Here is a 23,058-nt window from a genome sequence, read left to right as displayed (position 1 = left end):
TCTGCACTACATAACGAGATCCAGGTGTCCAGGCTCTCTCAGACACACACACACACACACGCACGCACACACACACACACACACACACGCACACACACACACACACACACACACACACACACACACACACACACACACACACACACACACACACCTCAGAAACAACCTTACTGCAGTTAGAACTGCATGGTGTGTGCAGTAATGAGATATGTTGGTAGCTGAGGTGTTAAAAGTTCCTGTGGGCCGCTGCACGGGCAGCAGCGGGACCACCGCCTCGGTGCTAAGCCGCCGCTCATTTTCTGATCACTCAAAGCGCACGCAGTCACACTGGGGAAGGACTGCATTGCTATACTCCATACTTAAACACACAGCATTGTAGTGACCCTGCACGTAATCATCTCTCTCCCCCGGGGCACGCTGGGCTGTGTGCTGTTGGTCACGCTCTGGCCCAGAAGCGGAGTCCACCAGGGCGCCGCTCCTGCCTTTCATCGCCATCTCCACGGCAACCACGCTGTAAGTCACCGTGACAATGAATTCCACCTGGGCTTGTGACACTTGCCTCCTCCAAACTCAGCATTCAATCACTACTTCACATCTGCTTCTACAGCCCTCCATAGCTCTTTATAGCTCTACGTCATATGTAGTCCGGTTGGCCTTGGCCAGTCACACTCTCTCCATGAACCTTTGTTCTGTTAATTGATCTCATACCTTTGAGGGATGCATAGCCGGATTGACCTGTCAGGAGGCCCTGGGGCAGAAATTATTAGTATTATTAATTTATTTGGTAATATGTGCCATTTAAAATTCCCTCAACTGAAAGAATACACATGTTAAAAATATGTTTCTTCTTCAAGAAAAGACCCCCAGATAATGCAAGACCAACATTAGAGTCCATTATTCAAGAGGATAATGTGATTTTGTTGGTGCATAATCCCACTTAATCTGCTATTAATTACATTTTTTACAGACAAATTGGTCTGGACCTAAGGGTCCAGGAAATGGCTGCCCTGACGACGTGCAAATAGAAAAACTATATTTGTAATGTTTAGGAGAATAGGATGAATGATAGTGAAGACCGTATCATCCATTTGCTTCTCGTTTGACCCTGGGTTTATCCCATAGACTGTATGGTGTATGCCAACATTCTAACGAACCAATTGATGCATTCTGAAAAATGTGAAGTTCACTGCTGCCCTCAAGTGGTGATACTGAGGAGGAGCAGGCAGTGCATTCAGACTGTCAGCATCTGTTTAGAGATTACATAGATTTAGGTATACACATGCGATAACAGTCAAGTTTGGCTTGATTCATATTTTATTCGTGTTGGTTTTACCAGTGTACCAGATGGTTTAGCAAAACTACTTATCATTGGCTGTCTAAATCTATATATCAAACCTTTGTTCAGTACTGCCCAGGGATATATATGAGGTCTGGTAAACCTGATGAATTATTTGTAGTCTAATCTGTATTTTACCATTGTGACACTTTACAAGTATGCAATTAACGGAGCATCCGCAAAGCTTGTCTTTTTTTTAATCCACCTAACTTTGGTTTGGGTTTATAGAATGACAGTCTGCACCCATCAGATAGACAAAACAGACATGCGTTCATCAGTTCTCAGATTGACTATTGTAACTCTCTGCTCGCAGGTCTACCAGCCAAAACCATCCAGAGGTTACAATATGTACAAAACAGTGCCGCCCGGGGTTCTCACCATGACACGGAAAACACAACATATCACCCCAGTCCTCCACTCCCTCCACTGGCTTCCAATAAAACAACGCATCATTTTCAAAGTACCGGTCCAACCTACCTCCTGGACCTCCTCACCCCTCAATCCACATCCAAGAAACTTAGGTCAGGCAACTCCAACATCCTTGCGGTTCCCCGGACAAAGCTGGCAACCATGGGAGATCGTGCCTTCTCTTCGCTGGGGCCACGCCTATGGAATAAGCTCCCGGAGAAGATCAGGGCCTTAGACTCCCAAATCTTAAAACTCACCTGTTCCTCTCTGCCTTGGCTTTGGTCTTGGCTTTGTGTAGTTTAGATTGTGTTACTTGGGTAGTTGTTCAGTTTTAATATACAGTACCAGTCAAAAGTTTGGACACACCTTCTCATTCAACTAGTTTGAAGAATATAAAATATAAAACATATTCTGGTTTGTTGAGCATTTGTTTGTTTACTACATAATTCCATATGTGTTCCTTCATAGTTTGGATGTCTTCAATATTAATCTACAATGTAGAAGAAAATAAAATACAAATAAATAAATAAAAACCATTGAATGAGAAGGTGTGTCCAAACTTTTGACTGGCACTGTATATTCATTTATTTTATTTTTTTAGCGTTGTATTATTATATTTGTTTGTTGTGATTGTTTTACCCTGTACAGCACCTTGAGATTTCATTGTATTTTAAAGTGTGCTATATAAATAAAATCCATTATTATTATTATTATTATTATTATTATTATTTATGTTGAGGCAGTTCACTGAACAATAACAAGTCAATGAAAAATCACATTTAAACAGCAAAAGAAAGTGGGGGTCTGTTTTATGGACACAACGCCCTCTAGCGGTGAGCAGCGGGAACGACAGCCGGGCGCTGCAGCTGTAACCCGTCCACTGCCGCTTCCTGCCGCTCAGACTGAGAGAGAGAGAGAGAGAGAGAGAGAGAGAGAGAGAGCGAGAGAGAGGGGGAAGGACGCAGCAGAATGGCGACCGTGCAGTGCTGCAAATGCACGGCCGAAAGGAAGGGTTTTCGGCGGGAACTTGATTCTTGGCGACACAAATTGATACATTGCGTCGGTATGACCTGTTTGCAATTTCGTCTTTTGTTGAAGGGAAAAACAAACGTAGGAGCTCCAGAGAGATCCGGCCCGGCGGCGGAGGGATCGCTACCCCCGCCTGCTTTAGGTAGCTAGCTGCGGCTAGCTAGCAGCTAGCTAGCAGCAGGCTGGCTCCGTAGGTGTCCGCCGCTAGCCGCCGCGTTAAGCTGGCAGGCTAGCGGCTACCAGCTGGCTAGCCTCCTTCTCTTTGTCCCTCTGAGCTAGCTTCACACCCGCCGGTGCTAAGCTCTGTCCGGGTGTGTGTGCCGGGACCGGGAGGCTGTCGTCCACGCAGCAGCACGCCGTGTCCTGCAGTGTGCAGATAAGCAGCAGCTACGACGTGTGCTAAATGTGTTTATTGACATTTATGTGGGCTATGCTAATGCGCGGCTAGCATGCTATGCTAACGCCGCTGCTGTTCTGGGGGAGGGGAGGCTGCGGCGGTAATGCGTTGATGTGTCCGTGTGGGCTCCGGTACCGGGGTCTGCGGACCGGTTCAGATGTTGGACGCTGTGTTTTTTTTTAGGTGGCAGACGCCGGTAGCCAGGCTAGCTCGGCTAGGCTAAGACATCTGCTGCTTTGTGACGTTCAAGCACAGTGACAGTGAACTGGGAATGCGCAAAACCAAATGTTAATGCCGTCCAGCAGCCACAGGACTGGTTGGTTGTGTTGCTGAATGAGTGTGTGCCTCTGTGTGGACGTCCAGGCTGCTGCTCGTCTGTGGGAGCCTGTGTTGTTGTTGGTCCAGTGTGACACACGGTTCTGATGGATGCTTTCTCTCTGTTTTGTCTTGCAGGCTTTGAAAGCATCCTCGAGGGAATCTATGGCCCACTGCTGCTGAGGGACCTCAATTTATTTGATGGTGGGTTTCGTGTGTGCATTAAAAAAAACAACAACTATTCATCACTTTGTGTAATCATACTTGAAATGACAAAAACCAACAATGCGTTAGTCTGTCTCTCAATACCGTCTGACTCAACCAAGCAAGCACTCAGCAATTATCCTTTTACGTTTTCAAAAAACGCTTTTAGTTCCATAGTTTAGTTTAGTATGTATGGCAGTAGGACCGTGTCTGGTGGTCGAGCCAGTGTAAACATGAATTTAGCATTACATGTATATAATGTTACTATGTTTGTCTTTAAAGTTGGACTCACAACTACACAATGGTAATATATTCCTGTATGCAGCGATTATTTTATCTTTAGAATTATGGATAGATACCCCCACAATCGCACCTCTGCCCCCACTTAGATTATTATATTATAAAACAGCCATTTTTACATAAATGTTGCCCTCCCTTAAAGTCCATCTGGTAATAACACAAAGGGTTTACCTCCGAAATAGGCCCCTGTGCTTGTGCCTCTGTGTGACCACTCCTCACCGGCTAAATCCCATAATCACATACTAACTTCACTTAACCCACTTCCTGAAAAGGCCACCCCATTGTAAAAATGATCACGCTCAACCCTGTACAGTGCCCTGATAGCCAGTTAAACAACAACAAAGGACATTTTTATAAATCTGTTGCAGTATTTAAAAAAAACCGTACAAGAGGTGCCACTAACCTTGTTACTCATTTCAGAACGCAGGATGGTCTCAAACTCTAACCCAAAGCAAGAAAAAACAACAACACTAGTGGTACATGGCACACTGGTCCTTAGGTCCTCCCACTTAAAGATAATAAATGAAGCCCAAAATGTAGCCCTGGGCATCATTGCCCATTGTTTGTCACAGTAATACCTTTTATATCTATAACAAAATAAGATTTTTGTCAACTCTTTTTTTTTTTTTTAAGACACTCAGTTAAAATGTCTTAATTTAGGTTCACATAATGTATATTAATTGTAACTGATATGAAATGTTAAATAAATTGCAAAGCCCATCAAGTCCGCTTTAAATTGCGGTATATCGGATCACTGCAACTTTATCCGTTGCATCCGACGGGGACCTTCACCACTCGTCACTTGCAGAAGCTCTACTATCCCATGAGCCTGCAGCTCGCCATCATAGGCTACGCTAGTGCTTGTAACCGGAAGCCAAAAGTTGTATGATGTCTCGATACCTGGCAGCCATGATGTATTGCCTGAGGGAATCTCTGAACGTTTGATCGGCATTTATGCATATTTTCCGATTGCTGTATTTTAGTCATTTTAAATAAATATCACGCAGAGCTTCCCAGTGTTCCTGTCACTTAATTAGTTGATTGCAGCGAGGTATGGGCACTATAAATAATATCATATGTTTGCATTTTCTAGAAGTTCAATTGAGAAACCGTTCACAGATAAAATAACCCCTCCAACCAACCCAATAGTGTAAAGAAGCCATCCTGCTCTTTGAATTGCAACATTGCTGCACACAATCGTCAGCTACAGCCGGCTATATTAAGAATAGTATAATTCATATAGTGAAGGAACCAATAAATCCTACACACTTTGGTTCTCTCAGTCATGCATTTATAATCCGCACACCTGCTTATAGGATTTTCTCAAGTGCGAGAGCAACCGTGGTAAGTGACCTGCTGTAAACCGTTCAGCAAAATCTTGGCTGAAGAATATTTATTGTCTTATTAGGGTTGGACAATATGAGCATTTAAATTGTTCTCTTCGCACAAAATTGATGTGACGAAGCAGTTTGGGAACCAATACAGCCCTGGTCAAATCCTCTGTTGTGACCACAGTACGGAGCAGTTTGATCCTTTATGTACCCTAATATATTGATGTTATTGTGTCTTTTAGACTGTGAACCTGAAGAGGTGGACGACTGGTCCCCGGAAACAAGTTGCTCTCAATGTTCATTCTGCAACCTTCCCCTGGAAAAACTCAGCAGTGTAAGGATTGTTCGGGTCAAGATAATCCACAAATGGTGTTGACAGTTGTAATAATTGTATTGTTTGATATAAAATATAGAGTGTCATAGGATATGTCAGTGATGTGACTTTTCCCCTTTTTTCCTTGTAGGATCAAGTACCTGCAGCCACTTCGCCCCTCTCCTCCCCCTCTGATTACTCTCCCTGTCAGGCTCCAACCATCTCTGAGAGCAGCCAATCAGCGCACAGGTTCCTCCAAGCTGTGTTTCACAAAAAAGGTGAGTCAGGCGTCTGTTCGCCTTGTGGAGCATTGAACAAATGGTCAAATCCCATTATCGCTATACAAATAGTATTGGTTTTATGAGCTGAGATATCCTTCTCTGACCTTGCTGCTGCCACACTTCACATTCACATACCATGGGGGTGAATTCAATTCCATTAATTTAACATTACGTTACATTTATCTTTTTACACAGTGTCTTTGTTCCTCTGAATAATCCAGACTTTGGTCAACAGTTTATCAACAGACTATTTCCTCCTGGGAACTGATAATATTCTAGCACAACAGTTTCCCTTAAATATAGCCGTGGGTTTAGTGTAAAAAAAAGAGAAAAAGAACTGCTGTCAATGAGCCGCAGCCTGCAAAGGATCGCTGCAGACAACGTGCTCGACTCAGTCTGCTGAGCCCTCAACCCCTGTTAGCTTGTTTATTCAAAGTTCATTAATATTGAACGTGTTGCGTGTCCAAATGGCAGGAACTTCAACACTGCACGTCCTTGGGTCCCAAGCAATACACCCGCTAAGTGTGAAGGAAATTGGATGAACGATTCTCGAGATATGCGAAGGATACGCCCACATACAGACAGATCTTTGAGCTTTTTTTGATTATAGGGTATTGTGATAAATAATGGAAAACCCAGACTTGACAGAATGTGGAAAATTCAGCAAAGCTCCCTCCTAACAAATGAAGAGTAAACCATCACAGTATCTCAAAAAATATACAAAATCTAGTATTGCCATAAACAGCCTGGACCATTAAATACATAATTCCCCATAGTATCCTTATACATTGTGCAGGTTCAAATGATACATTTTTTTATGAAAACAATATTTGGCATCAGTAGTTAATAATAATTATTATAATATTTTATCATTGACTGCAGTTCACTCTGGATGCTGGATATAGTCTGCCAAAGTTACATTAATACTGGATAACGTTACAGCCGAATCTTTCATCACTTCCCTGGAGACGGCGAGCCTTGAGCGGTAGCCAACAGGAGCAGAGCCTTCCTGCCATTGCAATTCAAAGTGTGTATGTTTTTAATATACAGACGTTTAACTTTATCCCGGGCACCTACCACCGATTAAATCCATGCTCTACTTTGCAACCGGGGTGGTTTTGTCAAAGAAAGCAACTCATTTTCCTGTGTTGAAATGAATACCTCAGCTAAGAGTATTTACTGATGCTGCACCCAAGTTGTGCTACTTGCACAACTTGGGTGTGTTTTTCTCACGTAAGTAAATTTCCCCGCTGTAAGACCTGCTACTAATTTATAACAATAATAACATTATAGCCAGCAAAATACCTCCGCTAATTAAATCCATGCTCCACTTTATAACAGTAAGGGTCAAAGTAAGCAACTAATACCCATGTTTGGAATTTGTCTTGGGCGAGTGTATTTCAGCACTGTTTCTGACCGTGAGTAACCCCAGTCTGGGTATGTTTCTCGGGGTGGATTTAGTGATTTGAGGGCCCAAGATCTTCACCTTTCTCTAACTGTGTATTGGCAGTGGTAGACAAAGTTCCCAAAATGATTTTTAAGTAAAACTAGTACTAGTATAACTATTATAGCCGCACAGAAAAAGTCCTTTATTCAAATGTAGTACAAAAATTTTGCCTCTGAAGTATACCAACATAACAGAGTTCCAACACATTCAATGCATATGACATAAATGATTCATATAATCACAGTAGTAAGCAGAGTAACAAAGGAGAAAATTAAGACTACTTATAATAAAAGCAGCAATGACATTGGTAGAATTAAAATAATAGTAAAGTAAATGTAAAAGAAAAACAGGCACTGCACTAGTTTTTACTGAATAGAGCACTTCAATTCGATGCAATGGGATAGACGCCATGCTGTAGAAAATACGAGTGTGATTGGCTGGTCACCGATTGATCGGTGCATCCTTCTTCTTTTTAAAAATTTTTTTAAATGAAATGATTCATGTAATCACAGTAGTAAGCAGAATAACGAAGGAAAAAAAGTTAAGACTACCTATAAAAGCAGCAATGACTATAGTGGATTTAAAATAATGATATAGGGAATATTGGTTCGGTTCCTTATCGGTGAGAATGTGTGCAGGCCGGGTCATGGCTTCAAAATCGTGTGTGTGTTGTGTATGTTGTGTGTGTGTCAAAGTACGACTCCGCCCCTCGTGCAAAGATGAGGACAAAGGAAAGGGGTTTACAGCGCAGTTCTTTTCTGCGGAGATCTCACTCCGTAAATTCTAAAGTACCGATAGCAGAACCGTAAACTTCGAACCTTATCGATACCTCGCCTATTTAGTTCTTTCTTATCAGTTTCGGTTTAGAACTGGGTATCGGGTGGCATCCCTAGTAACGTTCTAGCTGTGGAAGTAGCAGTGCAGTGTGTGTGCAGTTTATATGTAGGTGAATAAATGCTTCAACTCCTAAAGATCCAAGCCAAGTTCTCATGTCGTGCTCGTCAGCCAGTTGATGATTAAAGTGAAGCCCCAAAGTTAGCAACAACTCGAGCTCAGGCTCTCTTAAAAAACTCCCTTTTCTTGTCTTATAAGAATAACAGAAATCACGCTTGTTCATTCAGTCTTTTCCTTATTTCTATTGCCTCTCTGTCTTCTTCATTAGATGTGTCCCTGGGCTGTGATACCAACATCCCTCCGGTTGTTCAGGAGCTAATGAAAAAGATGATACATCAGTTTGCCTTGGAGTACGCATCCAAGTGCCTACTCCACACCAGTACAAATGGTGTTACAACAAGGACCTCATCACCTTTGCCACAACCATCAGACTCCCCTCTGGACCTCACAGTGAGCCGCACTGGGGAGGATAAAGAGAGTGAAAGTGACCCGGGTAGGGATAGCATCTAACCCATTTTGAATTTAAAGCCAAACTGGGAATGTTAACATCTTAAGTTTTTAGGTCTTGACACGCTGAAGGTGCCAAACCCTAACCTTTTAAAATGAATTCTTATTGTAACAGATGGTGTGCTCGACCTCTCCAACAGAACCTCAGCCTGCTCAGCAACTTCATCATCTATTCACAAAGCCTCAGGGTAAGATTTTTATTTTATTGTTGGGTTTCCTCTGGCTATGAATTTTAGTGGTTTATGACCTTGTGGCAAAATGCATGAGGAAGCTTCAGGTTAAAACTGGGGGTTCTACTTAAATACAATAATACTTTTACACGACCTAGGCATTTTTGTCCAAACCCATTATCACTAAGCCTACATCCTCACAAAAACGAGCTCTGTACAAACCAGCATTTTAATACAATTTTTTTTAAATGTCACCGTCTATACTAACTTTATACTAAAATGTGATGCATATCACATTTTAGTATAAAGTTAATTTGCGTACACTGGGCATGCCCGTGCCCGTGTTAACAGGAAGTAGATTGTCTACCCTGTGGTTGGTTGCTTAGTTAAAGAAAATACAACGTGGAATGATTGTACATAATATAATATAAGGTATTGTTTTATACTTCCTCCTCTATATTTCCCACACATGCACTTAAACAGACAACTTGACTATGTTATGGGTCAAGAAATTTTGTCAACACACATTTCACTCATTTCACACTAGTAGCTCTGCCGGGTGACTGGAAGTTCCCGTCAGAGCAGCAATTATGCTTTTGTTCGTTTACAGATTCTTTGTGAACTTCACAATAGTTGTACAGGACAAAATAAGCAAAGATAAGAAAAGGTCCATCGCCCTCCTCAAATCCGCAAACTCCGCCTTCGAACTTGCGCTCTGTAGGGCTGATAACGCAGCTGGGCGCCCTGCTAGCAAATCCCCCAAACAGCTTTATATCCTGCGCATGTAGGCAGTATTGGCATTTTAAAATGTAGAATTGAACTACACAAAAGCTTCTAGCATAGACAACGTCAGCTGTGATATGTTATCCATGTTGAAAGTTACCACTGGTAGTCGCTCGGTAATCAAGGCTGATGTCGTTTTTCTTCTGGGAGAGGGTCACGTGATAGGTGCATGACGAATCAGGGAAGGACACGCTGTGACCCAATCAAGAAGTGATGTGGGTGTCTGCGTCATCGTTTTTAAAGGACTCCATTTTCGCCCGTCCAGAATTAAACGCAATTGCGCTGTTTTTCTAACTTAAATGACTCCAGTTGCGTTTTAAAACATCTCTGTTTAAGGGGTTCCAAAATGCTGGAATAGTGTGGACGCTAGGCTTAAATTTAACCAGAGTTATCGATTTAAAACGAAAACATAATGTTGTGGATGTAGCCTAAAACATTACTTTACATGTGAGGAAATCCCCATTTTTAACTGGGTCCAGCACTATTGTTTACTGCATTTATCTTTTCAGTGTATAGCATGACTTGGATTGGAGGGTTAGAATCAACAATGTGTTGTGTTTCTGTGGTTTGTTTGGCAGTGCATTGGATCAGTTCCTCTCTAGTCATTATGAAGAGCTAGCTTGTGTTCTGTGTTTTGGTTCTATGGGGTTGACTCTTTTATCTCTTGAGCGGTAACGTCACAGCAATGGCACCGTGTTATAACATTTGCCAACAGCTCAGCATTGTACAATGAGGAGAAAATTGCATTACCTCATAATGATTTCGCCTCGTTTTTTACTGATTTTTTTATGATGAGTTTGATAATTCAACCTTCAAGCATGTAGGACTCTCACTGAAGGATATCACAAAACTACAAGGGTTGCGCGCGTGTGGGTGTGAGCGCCAAAGCAACCCCAGCCATTCACAGACTGTCCCACCTGGACGTGAAGAGGCTTTGCCACACACAAAGAATGTGTGCGAGAACAGACAGGCATGAAACATAACAGTCGCAGTGATGTTACCAACACAAGGCATAAAGGAGTGGACCCCTCGCTCTGCACCCCCCCTGTCCCCTATGCCAAAATCAAACTCCCTCCATCACCTCCATCCTGACCCTGCTGTTTGGTCCTCCCATCCCTAGGAGGCAGTGCAGGCAGTACATTGAGAGGAGCTTGGAGCTGTCTGAGGGGTTGCTGTCCAAGGCCTTGAAGGATATTCGTTCAGGGAAGCTTCAGGATCAGCGGGCTGCATTGCTTTATGGGATACCCCTTCATACCCTGAGGCAAGGTCTGGATGGCTGGGCTGAGGGAAGGCTGGAGATACTACATCAACTTGCACCAGGAAGCAGAGATTTCAGGGATGAAGTGACATCATACAATGTGATGTCGTCAATGTTGGGCGGCGAAGCCCGTCTTGTTCTGCAGAAGGTGGCTGCGTGGGCGGAGCGGGCAGAAATCGGGGGAGCTGGGGAAGACAACGGAGACTTGAGTTTCCCTTCGTCCTCTCTTACCTTTTACCAGCCGAGCGGTCTGCAGAAAACCCTCCCCCACTCGTTTCCCCAGCTCAGGGATTCTCTCCAGCCCCCAGAAAGCCCCACTCCCAGTCTGGAGTCACCCACATCCCTGCGTATTCCTCAGGTCCGCTCCTTGTCTGACCATAACAGGTCCATCCTGGCTGAGAATGGCAGCGTGGCTGAAAACCTAAATCAACGTACCTCCTCAATGGAGGGTTTCGCCAGTTCATCGACAGCTACGGCGAGACCTTCGTCCCTCTTTAAACTCAGACCTCCTGTCTTACCACACGGCTGTCCGGGCAAAGCCAACCAGTCACCTCATCGCCTGGGACTGCGCGGGTCCTCACTGGATGATTCAGAAGATGGTGTCAGGGATAAAGACAAGCAACCGAGAAAGAAACGTGGGAGATATCGCCAGTACGATCACGACCTGTTGGAGGAGGCTATCACCATGGTGATGGGAGGTCGCATGAGCGTATCCAAGGCCCAGGGGGTTTATGGGGTGCCCCATAGCACACTGGAATACAAAGTCAAAGAGCGTACTGGAACACTGAAGAACCCGCCCAAGAAGAAATCTGCCAACTTTTGCTCGTCCAATTCCAACTTGTCTGCTTCTGGTACCGTGACCGGTTCCACTAACTCAGGGACTCTTGCCTCAGCTGTTGACGCAAAAATGTTCTAGACCACAAAACGCCTCTAGAACTCCTCAACACTTGAACTCATCACCTTTGACAAGATACATGTTTTCTGGAGACACTTGTTAAACACAACACATGCCTTTACAAAATATATATGGATATTGATATTCAGGTTTTTTAACTATGTGTCTGTAACATGATAGTCATACTTTCAGCCATGTTTCTCGAGCTTAGTCCTGGGCTTTGATCAAAGCAGCTACGAGGTTCAGCATTTGTCATGAGGCAGCGGTGCTCATTGCAGGATTTGTTCACACGGGCTACCTCGTAGCTTCAGTTTTTATCATAAAAGCTATAAGATATTAAAGGATATGGCTTGCGTTATATTATCTGCTTACAGTTAGCAACAAATCCCACTGAAAGGTTAAAACTAGAATTGAATCTTTTATCCTAGAAACCTGTGTTGTCTGTGTAGCCAAAGCATGATATCTTTTAATTCTCAGTGCTGATGTGTTTTTTGATGAAAAAGTGGCTGATGTGCACATTATTGGCACAAAAAGCGGAAAAAAACACACGTGTACACTGTATCAGTCTGTGGCTACAATGACTGTTATATTACGGATAAATCAGTTATTGGTTTTGGTCTTGTTAGGGGATTTTATCAGGATAACATAACACGAGCATTATCCTTAAATACCTTCAGGAAGTTCTCTGCTTTGTTTTCATGTCTATGATTTTTTTTTTTCTTCAAGGAGAAAAACTGACATTGATTGTTGCCCACCAGACTGCCCAGGATCAAGTATGAGAAACACAATTGTGGACCCTGTTGAGCTAAGAAACAAAGTGTGACTCTCATGTTTGCTAGCTGTTAGATTATTAGGTTATTCAGGTTTCAATTCTTAAAGCTCCCTCTTAATGGAGCGTTGATGATTGTCATTTGCAGCTTTCTATCTCTCTCTGGGTATTTTACCTAGGCCATTGAAGTGACTTAGAGCCATTATAACAGATTACAAACTCGTTGCTATTGTTAGACACCTCTACAAACAGGAAGATTGTACAGTATAAACCGCTGTGGTGGCTACATCCTCGTTTTGAGTTTTTCTATTGAAGAGATTAGCTTGATAAAGCCATTTTTGTGTCTGCGTAGTTCTCCTCTCTGTTTGTGCTAAGCTAGTCTGAACATTGTATCGAGTGTAGTTGGAATGCAACTGTGCAGCATGTTTTTTCTAATGTGCACTGATAAGCTTGGGAAAATGTGTTGTTGTTGTATACCGTTTGTAAAAAGATGTTCTTTTATTATCACAGATATTTACTGATTCTGCTACGGTAGCTGTATTACTCTAAACCTCATACATGACTGCTGCTTAAAACTTTACTTTACCCAAGCGTTTCCCCTGGCATAGTAAGCCGAAGGTTAAATGTAATTGATGGTTGTATGTGTAGGCTACCGGAGGTTACAGTAGCTTTTGTTGGGACAACGACTTGATTCGGCGCAAGACTTGCAGGCGTCTTTGTATGCATCTGGGGAAATGCTAAATGTTGCGTCTACACTCATATCTGCTACTGAGAGAGGTCTATTTCCATTAACAGTGCTACTACCAAAGCAGCAGTTCAGGGTTACCCACAGAAAGCTGCTTCAATTTGTTTTGCTGTGACGTCAGTCTGCCGGTGTGTGTTTCTCTCACTCTCTTTCTCTCTCTAACCTCGTTGCCACATATATACCTCTGAACTTTATCTGCCTATAGCCGCGTGTCAGGTTTCACATTAAGGCCAATGTGTTATATTACTGAATGTGCTGGGGTTTAGCTTAGGAAATCTTGTAAGCCGTTTGTCTCTCATAGAAAAACACACGGGTGTAAATGTATTGCCGTCAACAACACTTACATTTCCGTCAAGTAAATTATTATACGGTCAGACAGCCGTTTTGTTGTGGAAGATTATTTTTTGGTTGAAATCCTGCCCTGTGGCATTTACAGGTGATCTGCCATGGTTTGAACTTGCACCAGATTATTGGTGCAAGTATTTGTCCTTGTTGGTTATCTTTATATGTGTTATTTGTAATTTTTTAAGGCTAATTGTAACCGTGTTTTTTGGTCAGGTTTTTTTGGCATTTCAACCTTTGTAATTTTGGCAACTATACAAATACTGATGTCTCCGCTCCTGAATGTCTCTGCTCTTAACAGTACACAGTGCCTGTGTCTGGGGCTACAGCATAGTGCAGCATGATGTGTCTACTCTGGGAATGATCTGCTATTTATATCAAAGAGCCAGTTTGTGAACAAGCCTAAACACCTCTTGAGAAATAGAAAAAGTATTTCATTGTATAAGTTTTATTGCAGTATATTCTGGGAACACACTGGGGTTTGTTTTCAGACTTCAAGCTTAAGGTATTTTTTGTTTAGTTTTTTGGACTGAAGTGCTGGCAAATCTTTGAAACTTCTTAACAGAAATCTGCTATTTATGCATCAATCAATTATTGCACTATGATTTATAATAAGCATTTTTATTGGAGAAATGTTTTGTGTTGTTGCTGCCATACTTATTTATTGACTGTGCTTCAGAACTGTGATTTTACTTAATTGTTGTAGCTATTGATTTGTAATGGGGCACTTTGATGCAATGTGAAGTGTGTATTGCTGCATGAACGCTTTTAAATGTTAGCCCTTATAATTTATTTAGTCCTTAAATGACACCCTTGACTATTGTGGTTGTTTAGTGCTTATGTTGCGATTAAGTTATTTAAGTGATTTAAAAAAAATTATGAAAACATTTGGTAACAGTAACACTACAGAATGTATCACTCTTATACTGCATCCAGTCCAGTTGAGCCCTGACCAGGGCTGGACTTATGAAGCACTTAAATTGTTGGTTGTACTATCCATATTACATTTAAGTCAATTACTTGTTTTTCTGGTGAAACTAATCACTCACAGAACCTGATTTTACTGTAAGTTGATTTGACCATTAGAGGATTTTTTTTGAGTTGTTAAATTTGTTGGTGAAAGTGCTTTTGAAAATGTTGGTTAAAGCGTTCTACAATCGTTCCTTCTGCTTTCAGCAGAATGTTATCGTTTGCCTTCAGCAACTCATCAATAAAACTGTTCTCTAATCAGTTGCCAGCTGTCACAATTTTACTAGCATAATGGTTTGTTACAGGGTCTTTCAGGTTAATATATAAAAAGTGTCTTTTTAGTTCTGCCGCTAAAGTCCGAAAATGTTTGTCTCATTAAACAGGCCAGAGGATTACAGAATATTCACATACGGATGAAGTGCAAATCATGTACCAGACCATGATGGAAATAACACATTATAAAGTGTCTTATAGTGTTGCTTAAAACATAATTAGACCTGGTAGTTGGTCTGTGTGAGTATGTGTTTGTTGTTTGTCATTTTAAACTGGGCTCTGCTATGAGTAAAACCCCATTCTTTTTATTTTTGCCTCTAGCTCCGTGCTGCCATCATTTATGGAAGAATTGGTTGATCTGGGACAGCGAGGGACTAAGGGTCATCAGAGCTCTGCATTGGGTGCTGTTCTCAGCTCGCTCTGCTCAGAGCACCGTTCCTTACTCTACCAGATCCTGAAGCTGGCGCGCCAGGAAAAAATGCTGTTGCTCCTTAATCACAGAGCTGTAGGTCAAACTGTATCTCACTGCTGTCACTGGGGCGTAAACCCACAGGATATTGTTAGCCCTAATACAGTCCCATTTAGTGAATGTAAAGCCCGTAACAGCAGCCCGTACTACCCTTTAATTGATTGTGATAATCAAGGTCACGGCAGCACAATGTGTCATCCAGGAGACTCCAAGTCCAACTGTAGCATCCATGACTACCCTTTAACAGACTGTAAAAGTGACACTCCTCTGTGCTCAAGCTACTGCTGTGTGCAGAGGTGCAGTTTGGAAACCTACACTGTTATGTGCCCCAAGAGGCTGCATTGCATTGCCTGCAAAAGCCTTGCTGTAGGTCGTATAAAGAACATAACGTGTTCATTTGCATCCTCTCCTTCATTATCCAAATCCCCTTCACTGCGCACTCCCTCCTCCAGTTTATTCCCCTCCACATCGATCTGCTGTAACCAACACAACCCCCACTGTTGTCACTGTCAGTCAAACTGCCTGACGCAGTTCAGGAACACAATAGAAAGAGGGGTTGGAGATGGGGATCCTCCTTGTCCTGTCCTGAAGAGAGAGCAGAGCCCTTCTCCTCCTCCTCTGTCCCCTATCCCCTTGGACATCAATAAGAAAACTGATGAAAAGCCACCCTCCCTCCTTCACCATAGACAAGAGGAGGAAGCTGACCTAATGGTTAAAGATGGTCTTGTGAATGCAAGCCAACTTAAAGCAGATGTGGATACATCTGCAGAAGGGGAGCAAGGCTATAGAAACTCAAGAAGTAGTCAGGCTGAGCAGAACCCAGGTGGGACTTCACTGCAAGACGTTGTGAATCGCTTCAATGAGAAACTGGAGACAATCGGACCTATAGAGAAGGATCCACCCCTGGTTGCAACAGCTGTTAATGTCTCTGAAAAGGAGAAGCAACAGTGTCCCTCAACCAGTCAGAACCTTCAGTGTGAGGCTGATGCTCATCTGACTGAAATCATCACCACCGTGCTTCATACAGGCAGTGCTAGTGACTACAATCTCAGTGAGCTGTTCAATCGCCACGATGTCAAAGAGCCCAAGTCACCTAACACCCGCTCCCGACGTCGCCAAGAAGTCCTTGCTGCTATAGCAACACCTGCTGATGATGCTTCAACCAGAAGGCATACCTTACAAATTAAACGAGAGCTTGCCATGTTGGACCAGAGCTACAGTAGGAGAAAGGTTCCAGCAAAGAGGGCACGAAAGGATGGAAATGTTACTGTAACTACATCACCCACTTTATCAGATTTAAACCGAGTTAAAGAGGAGTCTAAAAGCGTAATGGAGGTAGATTTAGAGAGTCATAGAGTTAGGGAGGAACCACTGAACATTCTCACTGCAGAAAGTGAAAGGGATGAAGTAAAAGAGGAGATACACACAGTTATAGTAACGGAAGAAGTTAAGATCATTAAAGCAAAGGAAATATCTGTTGAGGAAACAGATCTTACCCTCTCAGACACTCAAATACCAACCCCTGAGCTGCAGAGAAAGTATGGCATACAAGATTCAAAGGGTGACAATGCACAAACACAGGTGATGTCAGTGAGTGCAACCTCAGAAAATCAGTGTAGCGGGCCCAATAAAGAAGTTGGTATAGGTAGTGGTCCTAATGGTGATGAAAACAATGAAAAAGCCCCACCTGGTCAAAGCTCTGACAGTGACAATAGACCAGGTAAAGGTAAAGATTGCCATAGTCCTATTAGAGATGGGGAGAAATGTCAACCACACCACTCAGAGGACACAAGGAGATCCAAGAGAAATATAGTGCCCCCACAGCGGTTCTCCTCTTATGTCACAGACACCTGGAAGAAGTACTATGTTGCAAGTTTCCCTGAAAGCATCTCTAACCAGGGAACACAAACGGACAAGGTATTGACATCCAACTCCCTTGGGGCTTTATCCAAAGATCCAGATGCTGAGGACACCCAGTTTGAATCAAGAAATGAATCCCATCTGTCCTCACCTGAGGAAACATTGAATCTTACCTTTGAATCAACACATGGAGAACAATCTGGGCCATCCTACACAGAGTCAAAAGGTCTTTCTACAAACCAGGTCTTTCCACAAACTGCGGCTGCCAAAGACAAGAGTCCTAAAAAAAAGAGCTTGGACAATAGGACAGATGGCAGCGACTGTGCTGCCAAGCCTTTTGGAAGGCTACGGTCATCTCCAAAAAGTCGACAGGGCTCAATGGCACCTTCAAGAACTCCCCAAAACCCATCAAATACGGACGTCCCCATGATGTCTGCTACCTGTGTCGAGAACCCTCCCAACTCCCATGTCCAGTACACTAGTCCGATAAAACTCATGTTTTTTTCACAAGTAAAGGATAAGGAAGGGGTTAGATACAGTCTCAAATCAGCATCTTCAGGTTCTAGTGCACAGGAACCCTTTGACCCATGTATAGAGTCTTCATGGTCAGGGACACTTAAGAAACAAAAAGTCGAGAGAACTGAGCCTGTCACTTCACAAGTAAAATCTATTTCTTCACCACTAAAGTCTGCTACCTCACCTACAAGATCTGCTTCTTCAACGCCTAAGTCAGCTTCTTCATCATCAAAGTCAGCCTCCTCACCAGCCAAGGCTGCGTCTTCATCACCCAAGTCAGCGCTTACTACAGCTAAGTCTGCTTCTTCGCCCAAGTCAGCTTCTTCAAGTCCTAAGTCAGCTTCTTCACCCAAGGCAGCTTCTTCATCATCAAAGTCCGCTTCTTCACCAGCCAAGTCCGCTTCTACATCACCCAAGTCAGCTTCTTCACCAGCCAAGTCCGCTTCTTCATCACCCAAGTCAGCTTCTTCACCAGCCAAGTCAGCTTCTTCACCAGCCAAGTCAGCTTCTTCACCAGCCAAGTCAGCTTCTTCGTCCAAGTCAGCTTCTTCACCAGCCAAGTCAGCTTCCTCATCACCTAAAATAGGTTCCAGAAGATCAGGCGATGGTACTCCGACTAAGCGTGTAGCTGGAGCTGAGAGCCAGAGATCTCCAGGTGACTCGATATCGTTCCATGAAACCACCCCAAAAAGGCGTCCGGGGCGGCCCAAGAAGCTGGGACCTCAGCTTGAACAAAAGGCAAAGAGGCCAATTGGTCGACCACGCAAGGAGAAGTCTGTGAATTCCTTAATGGGGGAAAAAATGGTCGATGGAAAATCTGTTATAGCATCTGAAGTTGAGGAAAATGTAAACAAGAACCTTAAAATAACAGTAGTGTATGGCCGTTCAAGGCGAAACAAACGAATGGTATCTGAGGGCTTTGACCAGCTGCAAACAGAATTCCATGATGCTTGGCAAGCAGTGGGCCTTAAAGGTGACTTGGGCATTTTAATGCACAACTCTAAGACCAGCTCAGGTAATATCAAAGCAGCCTCAACAGAATTGCCCAAGGAATTACATTTTGTCGGCCCTGTAAAAGAGTCTGCCCCTCAATCTAGCAGTAACATCAAATGTCAGAAGAGGGATGATTCTGCACCCTCAAGGAAACCAGGTAGACCTGCAAAAGTTAAAATCTCTGGGATCTCAGTCACAGTAACCACAGTGTCACCTCGGCAGCGTAAAATTCAGATAAACAAGGAAACTCTGCAGTCTCCTGAAATTCATAGGAAAGTACTTCTACCAGAATTCAAATCTGCCAAAGATCCCTGGACAATCAGTCGTAAGTCAACAAGCAAAATCCATCAAACCGAAAAAGGGATAGAAACAGAGGATGGTAAAGGCAAACCGCAAAATCAGACCGTAGCAGTGCGTCACTCAATGAGAGTGAGAAAGCCCTCAATCCACTTTCTGCACGCTGTTGCCACCTCTAGATCATACAGCCACAGTAATGCTCTGCTACGGCGCTCCAAACAACTTCTGCTAAACAAGGCAAGCAATGAAAGGAGACAGGGGGAGCAACAGAGTAGTGTGGAGACTTCAAGGGAGAAAAGACGGCTCTGTGGCCAAGAAAGGAACAACAACTCTCAGGACCTGAGCAGAGTGGCAGGGGTGTCAGTAGACTCAATCTTTACCCCAAAAGAGACACTTAGGTGGTGGGCAGCATCGGCCGAGGAACCGACTATGAACCAGGAGCTTGCCAGGCGAATACGACTCATCTCTGACACTTGGGTCTCAAACACTGTGGAGAACCAAGATAAAGAAACTGCCTTTAAATCAAATCTAGGCAATAAAGTAAACAGTTCATTAACCAGGAATTCAAAATATTCCTCTGTTCGAATGCTGTTTGACTGTCCTCCTAACAAATCAAGGTCCTGTAGCATGCAGCAGCTCTGCTCCTGGTTCATGCAGACCACAGAGACGCAGTCTCTGGCTATTGTCAAGAAAGCCAGCTCCCGTAATCCTTACGAACTTATGCACTTCCCTCGTTCTGCCAATCAAAACAGCGTCGGCCATAGCCCTCAGGCAGAGCGACTCCGCAAACACATCAAGAAATTTGCTAAAACTGTGCCAAAAAGTCCTCTGCAACACCAACGGGCTCAAACGAGGTTGAGGAAGAGAAACGACGCCCCTCTACCAATACATAAGATCAGGCGACAACTTTTCACTCCCAGGTTTGCAACGGGCAGGCTCCGTCGAGGAGCCCAATGGTGGAGACGAGTATTTGGCAAATACCGGACCACTCTATGTAGAGCAAGGATGCGGTTCCTAACCCGGAAAGAAAGGGAGAGCTGGCGTAAGAGGCAGAGGAACAAGAAAAACATAAAAGCAGCTACCAGTTGTTCAAATGGTCATGTAGTGACTGGACCACAACCAAAACGTAAATCATTACGCAGATCAGCAAAAGATCAGTTATCTGACTGTTTGGAGAACAGTTCTGCAACAAGTTCTGTTGACCAAACTCGGGAGCCTGTGGATGTAACGAAAGAGCAGAACCTCTGCTCTAAAGCCTGGAGTCCCGAGACACTGAAGGAATGCCGGGTGTTTCTGAGAAAGATCAACTCTCCAGACAACGAATCGACTGAGGAAGAGTGGGACTCCTGCACCGTGACACTGGACGACGGGTCACCTTCTGCATACCTTTTTGCAGGAAGGGAGAGGGAACTGGTAGGAGTTGTTAAAGCTGTGAAACGTGAGAGAAAAAGGAGCACCGCCTCGAGAGAGCTAGCAAGTTCTGAACCTAGATCAGTCCATGTGCAGGATGAGATGCCAGCGGGGAGGCAGAGAGGCAAATACAAAAGTCCTGGGCTTGTGTCTACTGAATCACCGCAACCACCACCGGCGAAGATGTTGAGACAATCGCGAGTGAGGGGCCTAACCGGGCCGAGGTGGTGCGACTTTGTGTTTGGTAACTACCTCGCTTCTTTTATTGAATACCAATATTATTGAATATTATATCATAATATAATAATTCATTTCAAATCCTCAAATGCTCTTTCTTTTTTGACAGAAACCTAAAGGAAGCATGAAGCCTCCTCCTACCTGGGAAAGGGACTGTGGTTTAACGTGGTGCCTTTGGACATTGAGCTGACCATGTGGACTGACCAGCCCGCTATGGTTCAGTCTTACACTCAGCAATTATGTAGCAGTCTAACTTAACAAATGCTTGATGTTGCACTATTTTTATCAGTGGATATGTATGTACAGAAATGTCAGATTTTTTTTTTTTTTTTATTATTATTATTGTAAACCTGCCTTTGTCTTTCTGAACGCGTTTAGTAGATCAAATCATTACATCAAGAGAGTTTTATTGGGATAATTGCTTTTACAGTGAGCTCTGTCAGAGTGGCTGTATTGGAAGGAAAGGCAAAGCTTTGATTGCATAAAGACAGTGCCATCTCTCCCCCCCACCCCCACCCCCCAAAAAATAAATCTCCTTATTGAGGCCATCGGACAGAGACCTTTTATTGTAAATCTTAACCTTAAACCATTCAAATGTACAGCCCTTAAATCCCCCAAAATTAATTTATTTCATTTTTTAATGTCATTTTTAGTCGCCTTTACTTTGGCTCTGTTTAAATCCCCAATTGGTCATTTAAATTTAGTTTAGATTTGACAGAATGATATTGAAATTGAGTTGACACCCTCTCAATCCGAGCCTTGCTTGCAATATTTTTCAGTCACTGTTGTATTGTGAGCCAGTAGCCAAAAACGTGGTGTGAATGAAGGACTCCTTTGTATTAGCCCAGCCCAACGTTTACCCTCGTCACTATTTGTGCATGGGCCTAAACTTTAAACTGTTGTATTGAACTTCAGTAATTGGCAATCCACCTGTACTAAAACCAAATAGTTTGTTATCCAAACTTTATCTTCAAGTCTTGCCACCAAACCGACGATAACTCCAACGGACATGTTCTGAGCGACTACATATTCAGCCCCACAAAATGTAGATGTACACGTGAAGCGATGAAGAAAAGGCATTATGCAGTCGTAGAGATTAGAACCAGATTTGTTGGTTTGTGGGAATCTGTCTTGTTTTAATTCAGTTATCTTTGTGATCTTTGTGTATCTTTTCGTTTTCACCCAAAGCAGATACTGTATGTTGGTGTCGGATCTACTTCTTGCACTATCCCGTCTGAGATTATTAACCCCACTACACAGATTTCTTCCCCATATTTTGCACATCCCGTGTCCCACTACCAAACCCTACTGTAAAACTAGAGATCTATTTGGTGCAATAGAAACCCAGATGATTTATCCATATGTAGTAATTATTTTATTGCTGACAGACGAATGGATGTACACAAGAACCGATGGCCTGGGATGTTACTTACGATTTTTTTCAATAGCCATGTAATGTGATCTTAAAGGATATTGCTTTTTTTTTTTCCCACCTGCTTTATTCTCCTCATCGAAGCAGAAAAATAACAGATTCCTAATTTTCATAATAGCATTACATTTTTTTTATTTTTTTTATCATAAACGTACTAGCATTATTTACTGTTTAAATGCAGGTGGGAAACGTGTTGCTGTTTAAGGTTTCCCTCGAATTTCTGTTTCAGCGAGAGACGCCTACCTCCACTGGGGTTCAGCTAGGCCTACTGCTCTTTCAGATATCAACCATGTGATGGGCGAGGCCAGAGAGATGATCGGTTAACACTAATCTTGGATCGGTATTATGTTAGATGTAAAATGGCTCCAAGATGTCTCGCTGTAGGTCAAAACTTAAACCTGTAGTGTGTATTGTCTGACTACCCTTGTATGTATGTCACTATGGTTGCCATTTCAACAGGAGGGATGTGGGGCGGCCCAGTCTTGTGATCAGCGCTCTGTTGAAGACCCTGGTGCTAAACATCTGTTGTATATTTTCTTTATCATGTGTTTTTATATACTGTCCATTACAGATGCAACAAAGAGGCGTCTGTGATTGGAACAATAAAGTCTTTTGAAAATAACCGTGATGTGTATGATTAACAGTTAACAACCCATACATTTTACATGGTAGAGTATATACTACTCAACAACTTTACACTTCTATGTAGACTTCTTTCTGGTTGCAGAAAGAAGTCTATGAGAAAATGACCCTACTGCTCACATGATTTATTCCCTCAGTAAACATTATAAACATGAGTTTATGGTCTCAATCTCTAGTTTCAAGTCTTCAACACAGCATGATGTTCATTTAGAGTCAAACAGACCATAAAGCAGGGG

General features: G+C 43.0%; 1 protein-coding gene across 1 annotated transcript; it reads left to right on the top strand.

Annotated features, from left to right (window-relative positions):
• Positions 1–2,676: 2,676 nt before the first annotated feature.
• Positions 2,677–22,802, top strand: lcorl (ligand dependent nuclear receptor corepressor-like). The gene is made up of 8 exons (XM_054605185.1): positions 2,677–2,807; positions 3,624–3,689; positions 5,563–5,654; positions 5,785–5,911; positions 8,524–8,748; positions 8,878–8,950; positions 15,288–20,755; positions 20,858–22,802. The coding sequence occupies exons 1-8, from the start codon at positions 2,714–2,716 to the stop codon at positions 20,863–20,865; spliced, it is 6,153 nt and encodes a 2,050-aa protein (XP_054461160.1). The 5' UTR covers positions 2,677–2,713; the 3' UTR covers positions 20,866–22,802.
• The last annotated feature ends 256 nt before the right edge of the window (positions 22,803–23,058 follow it).

Source organism: Anoplopoma fimbria, chromosome 9, assembly GCF_027596085.1.
Source record: "Anoplopoma fimbria isolate UVic2021 breed Golden Eagle Sablefish chromosome 9, Afim_UVic_2022, whole genome shotgun sequence".
Lineage (NCBI taxonomy): Eukaryota > Metazoa > Chordata > Actinopteri > Perciformes > Anoplopomatidae > Anoplopoma > Anoplopoma fimbria.
Note: the sequence above shows the minus strand (reverse complement) of the source record. Positions and strands in the feature narration are given on the sequence as shown.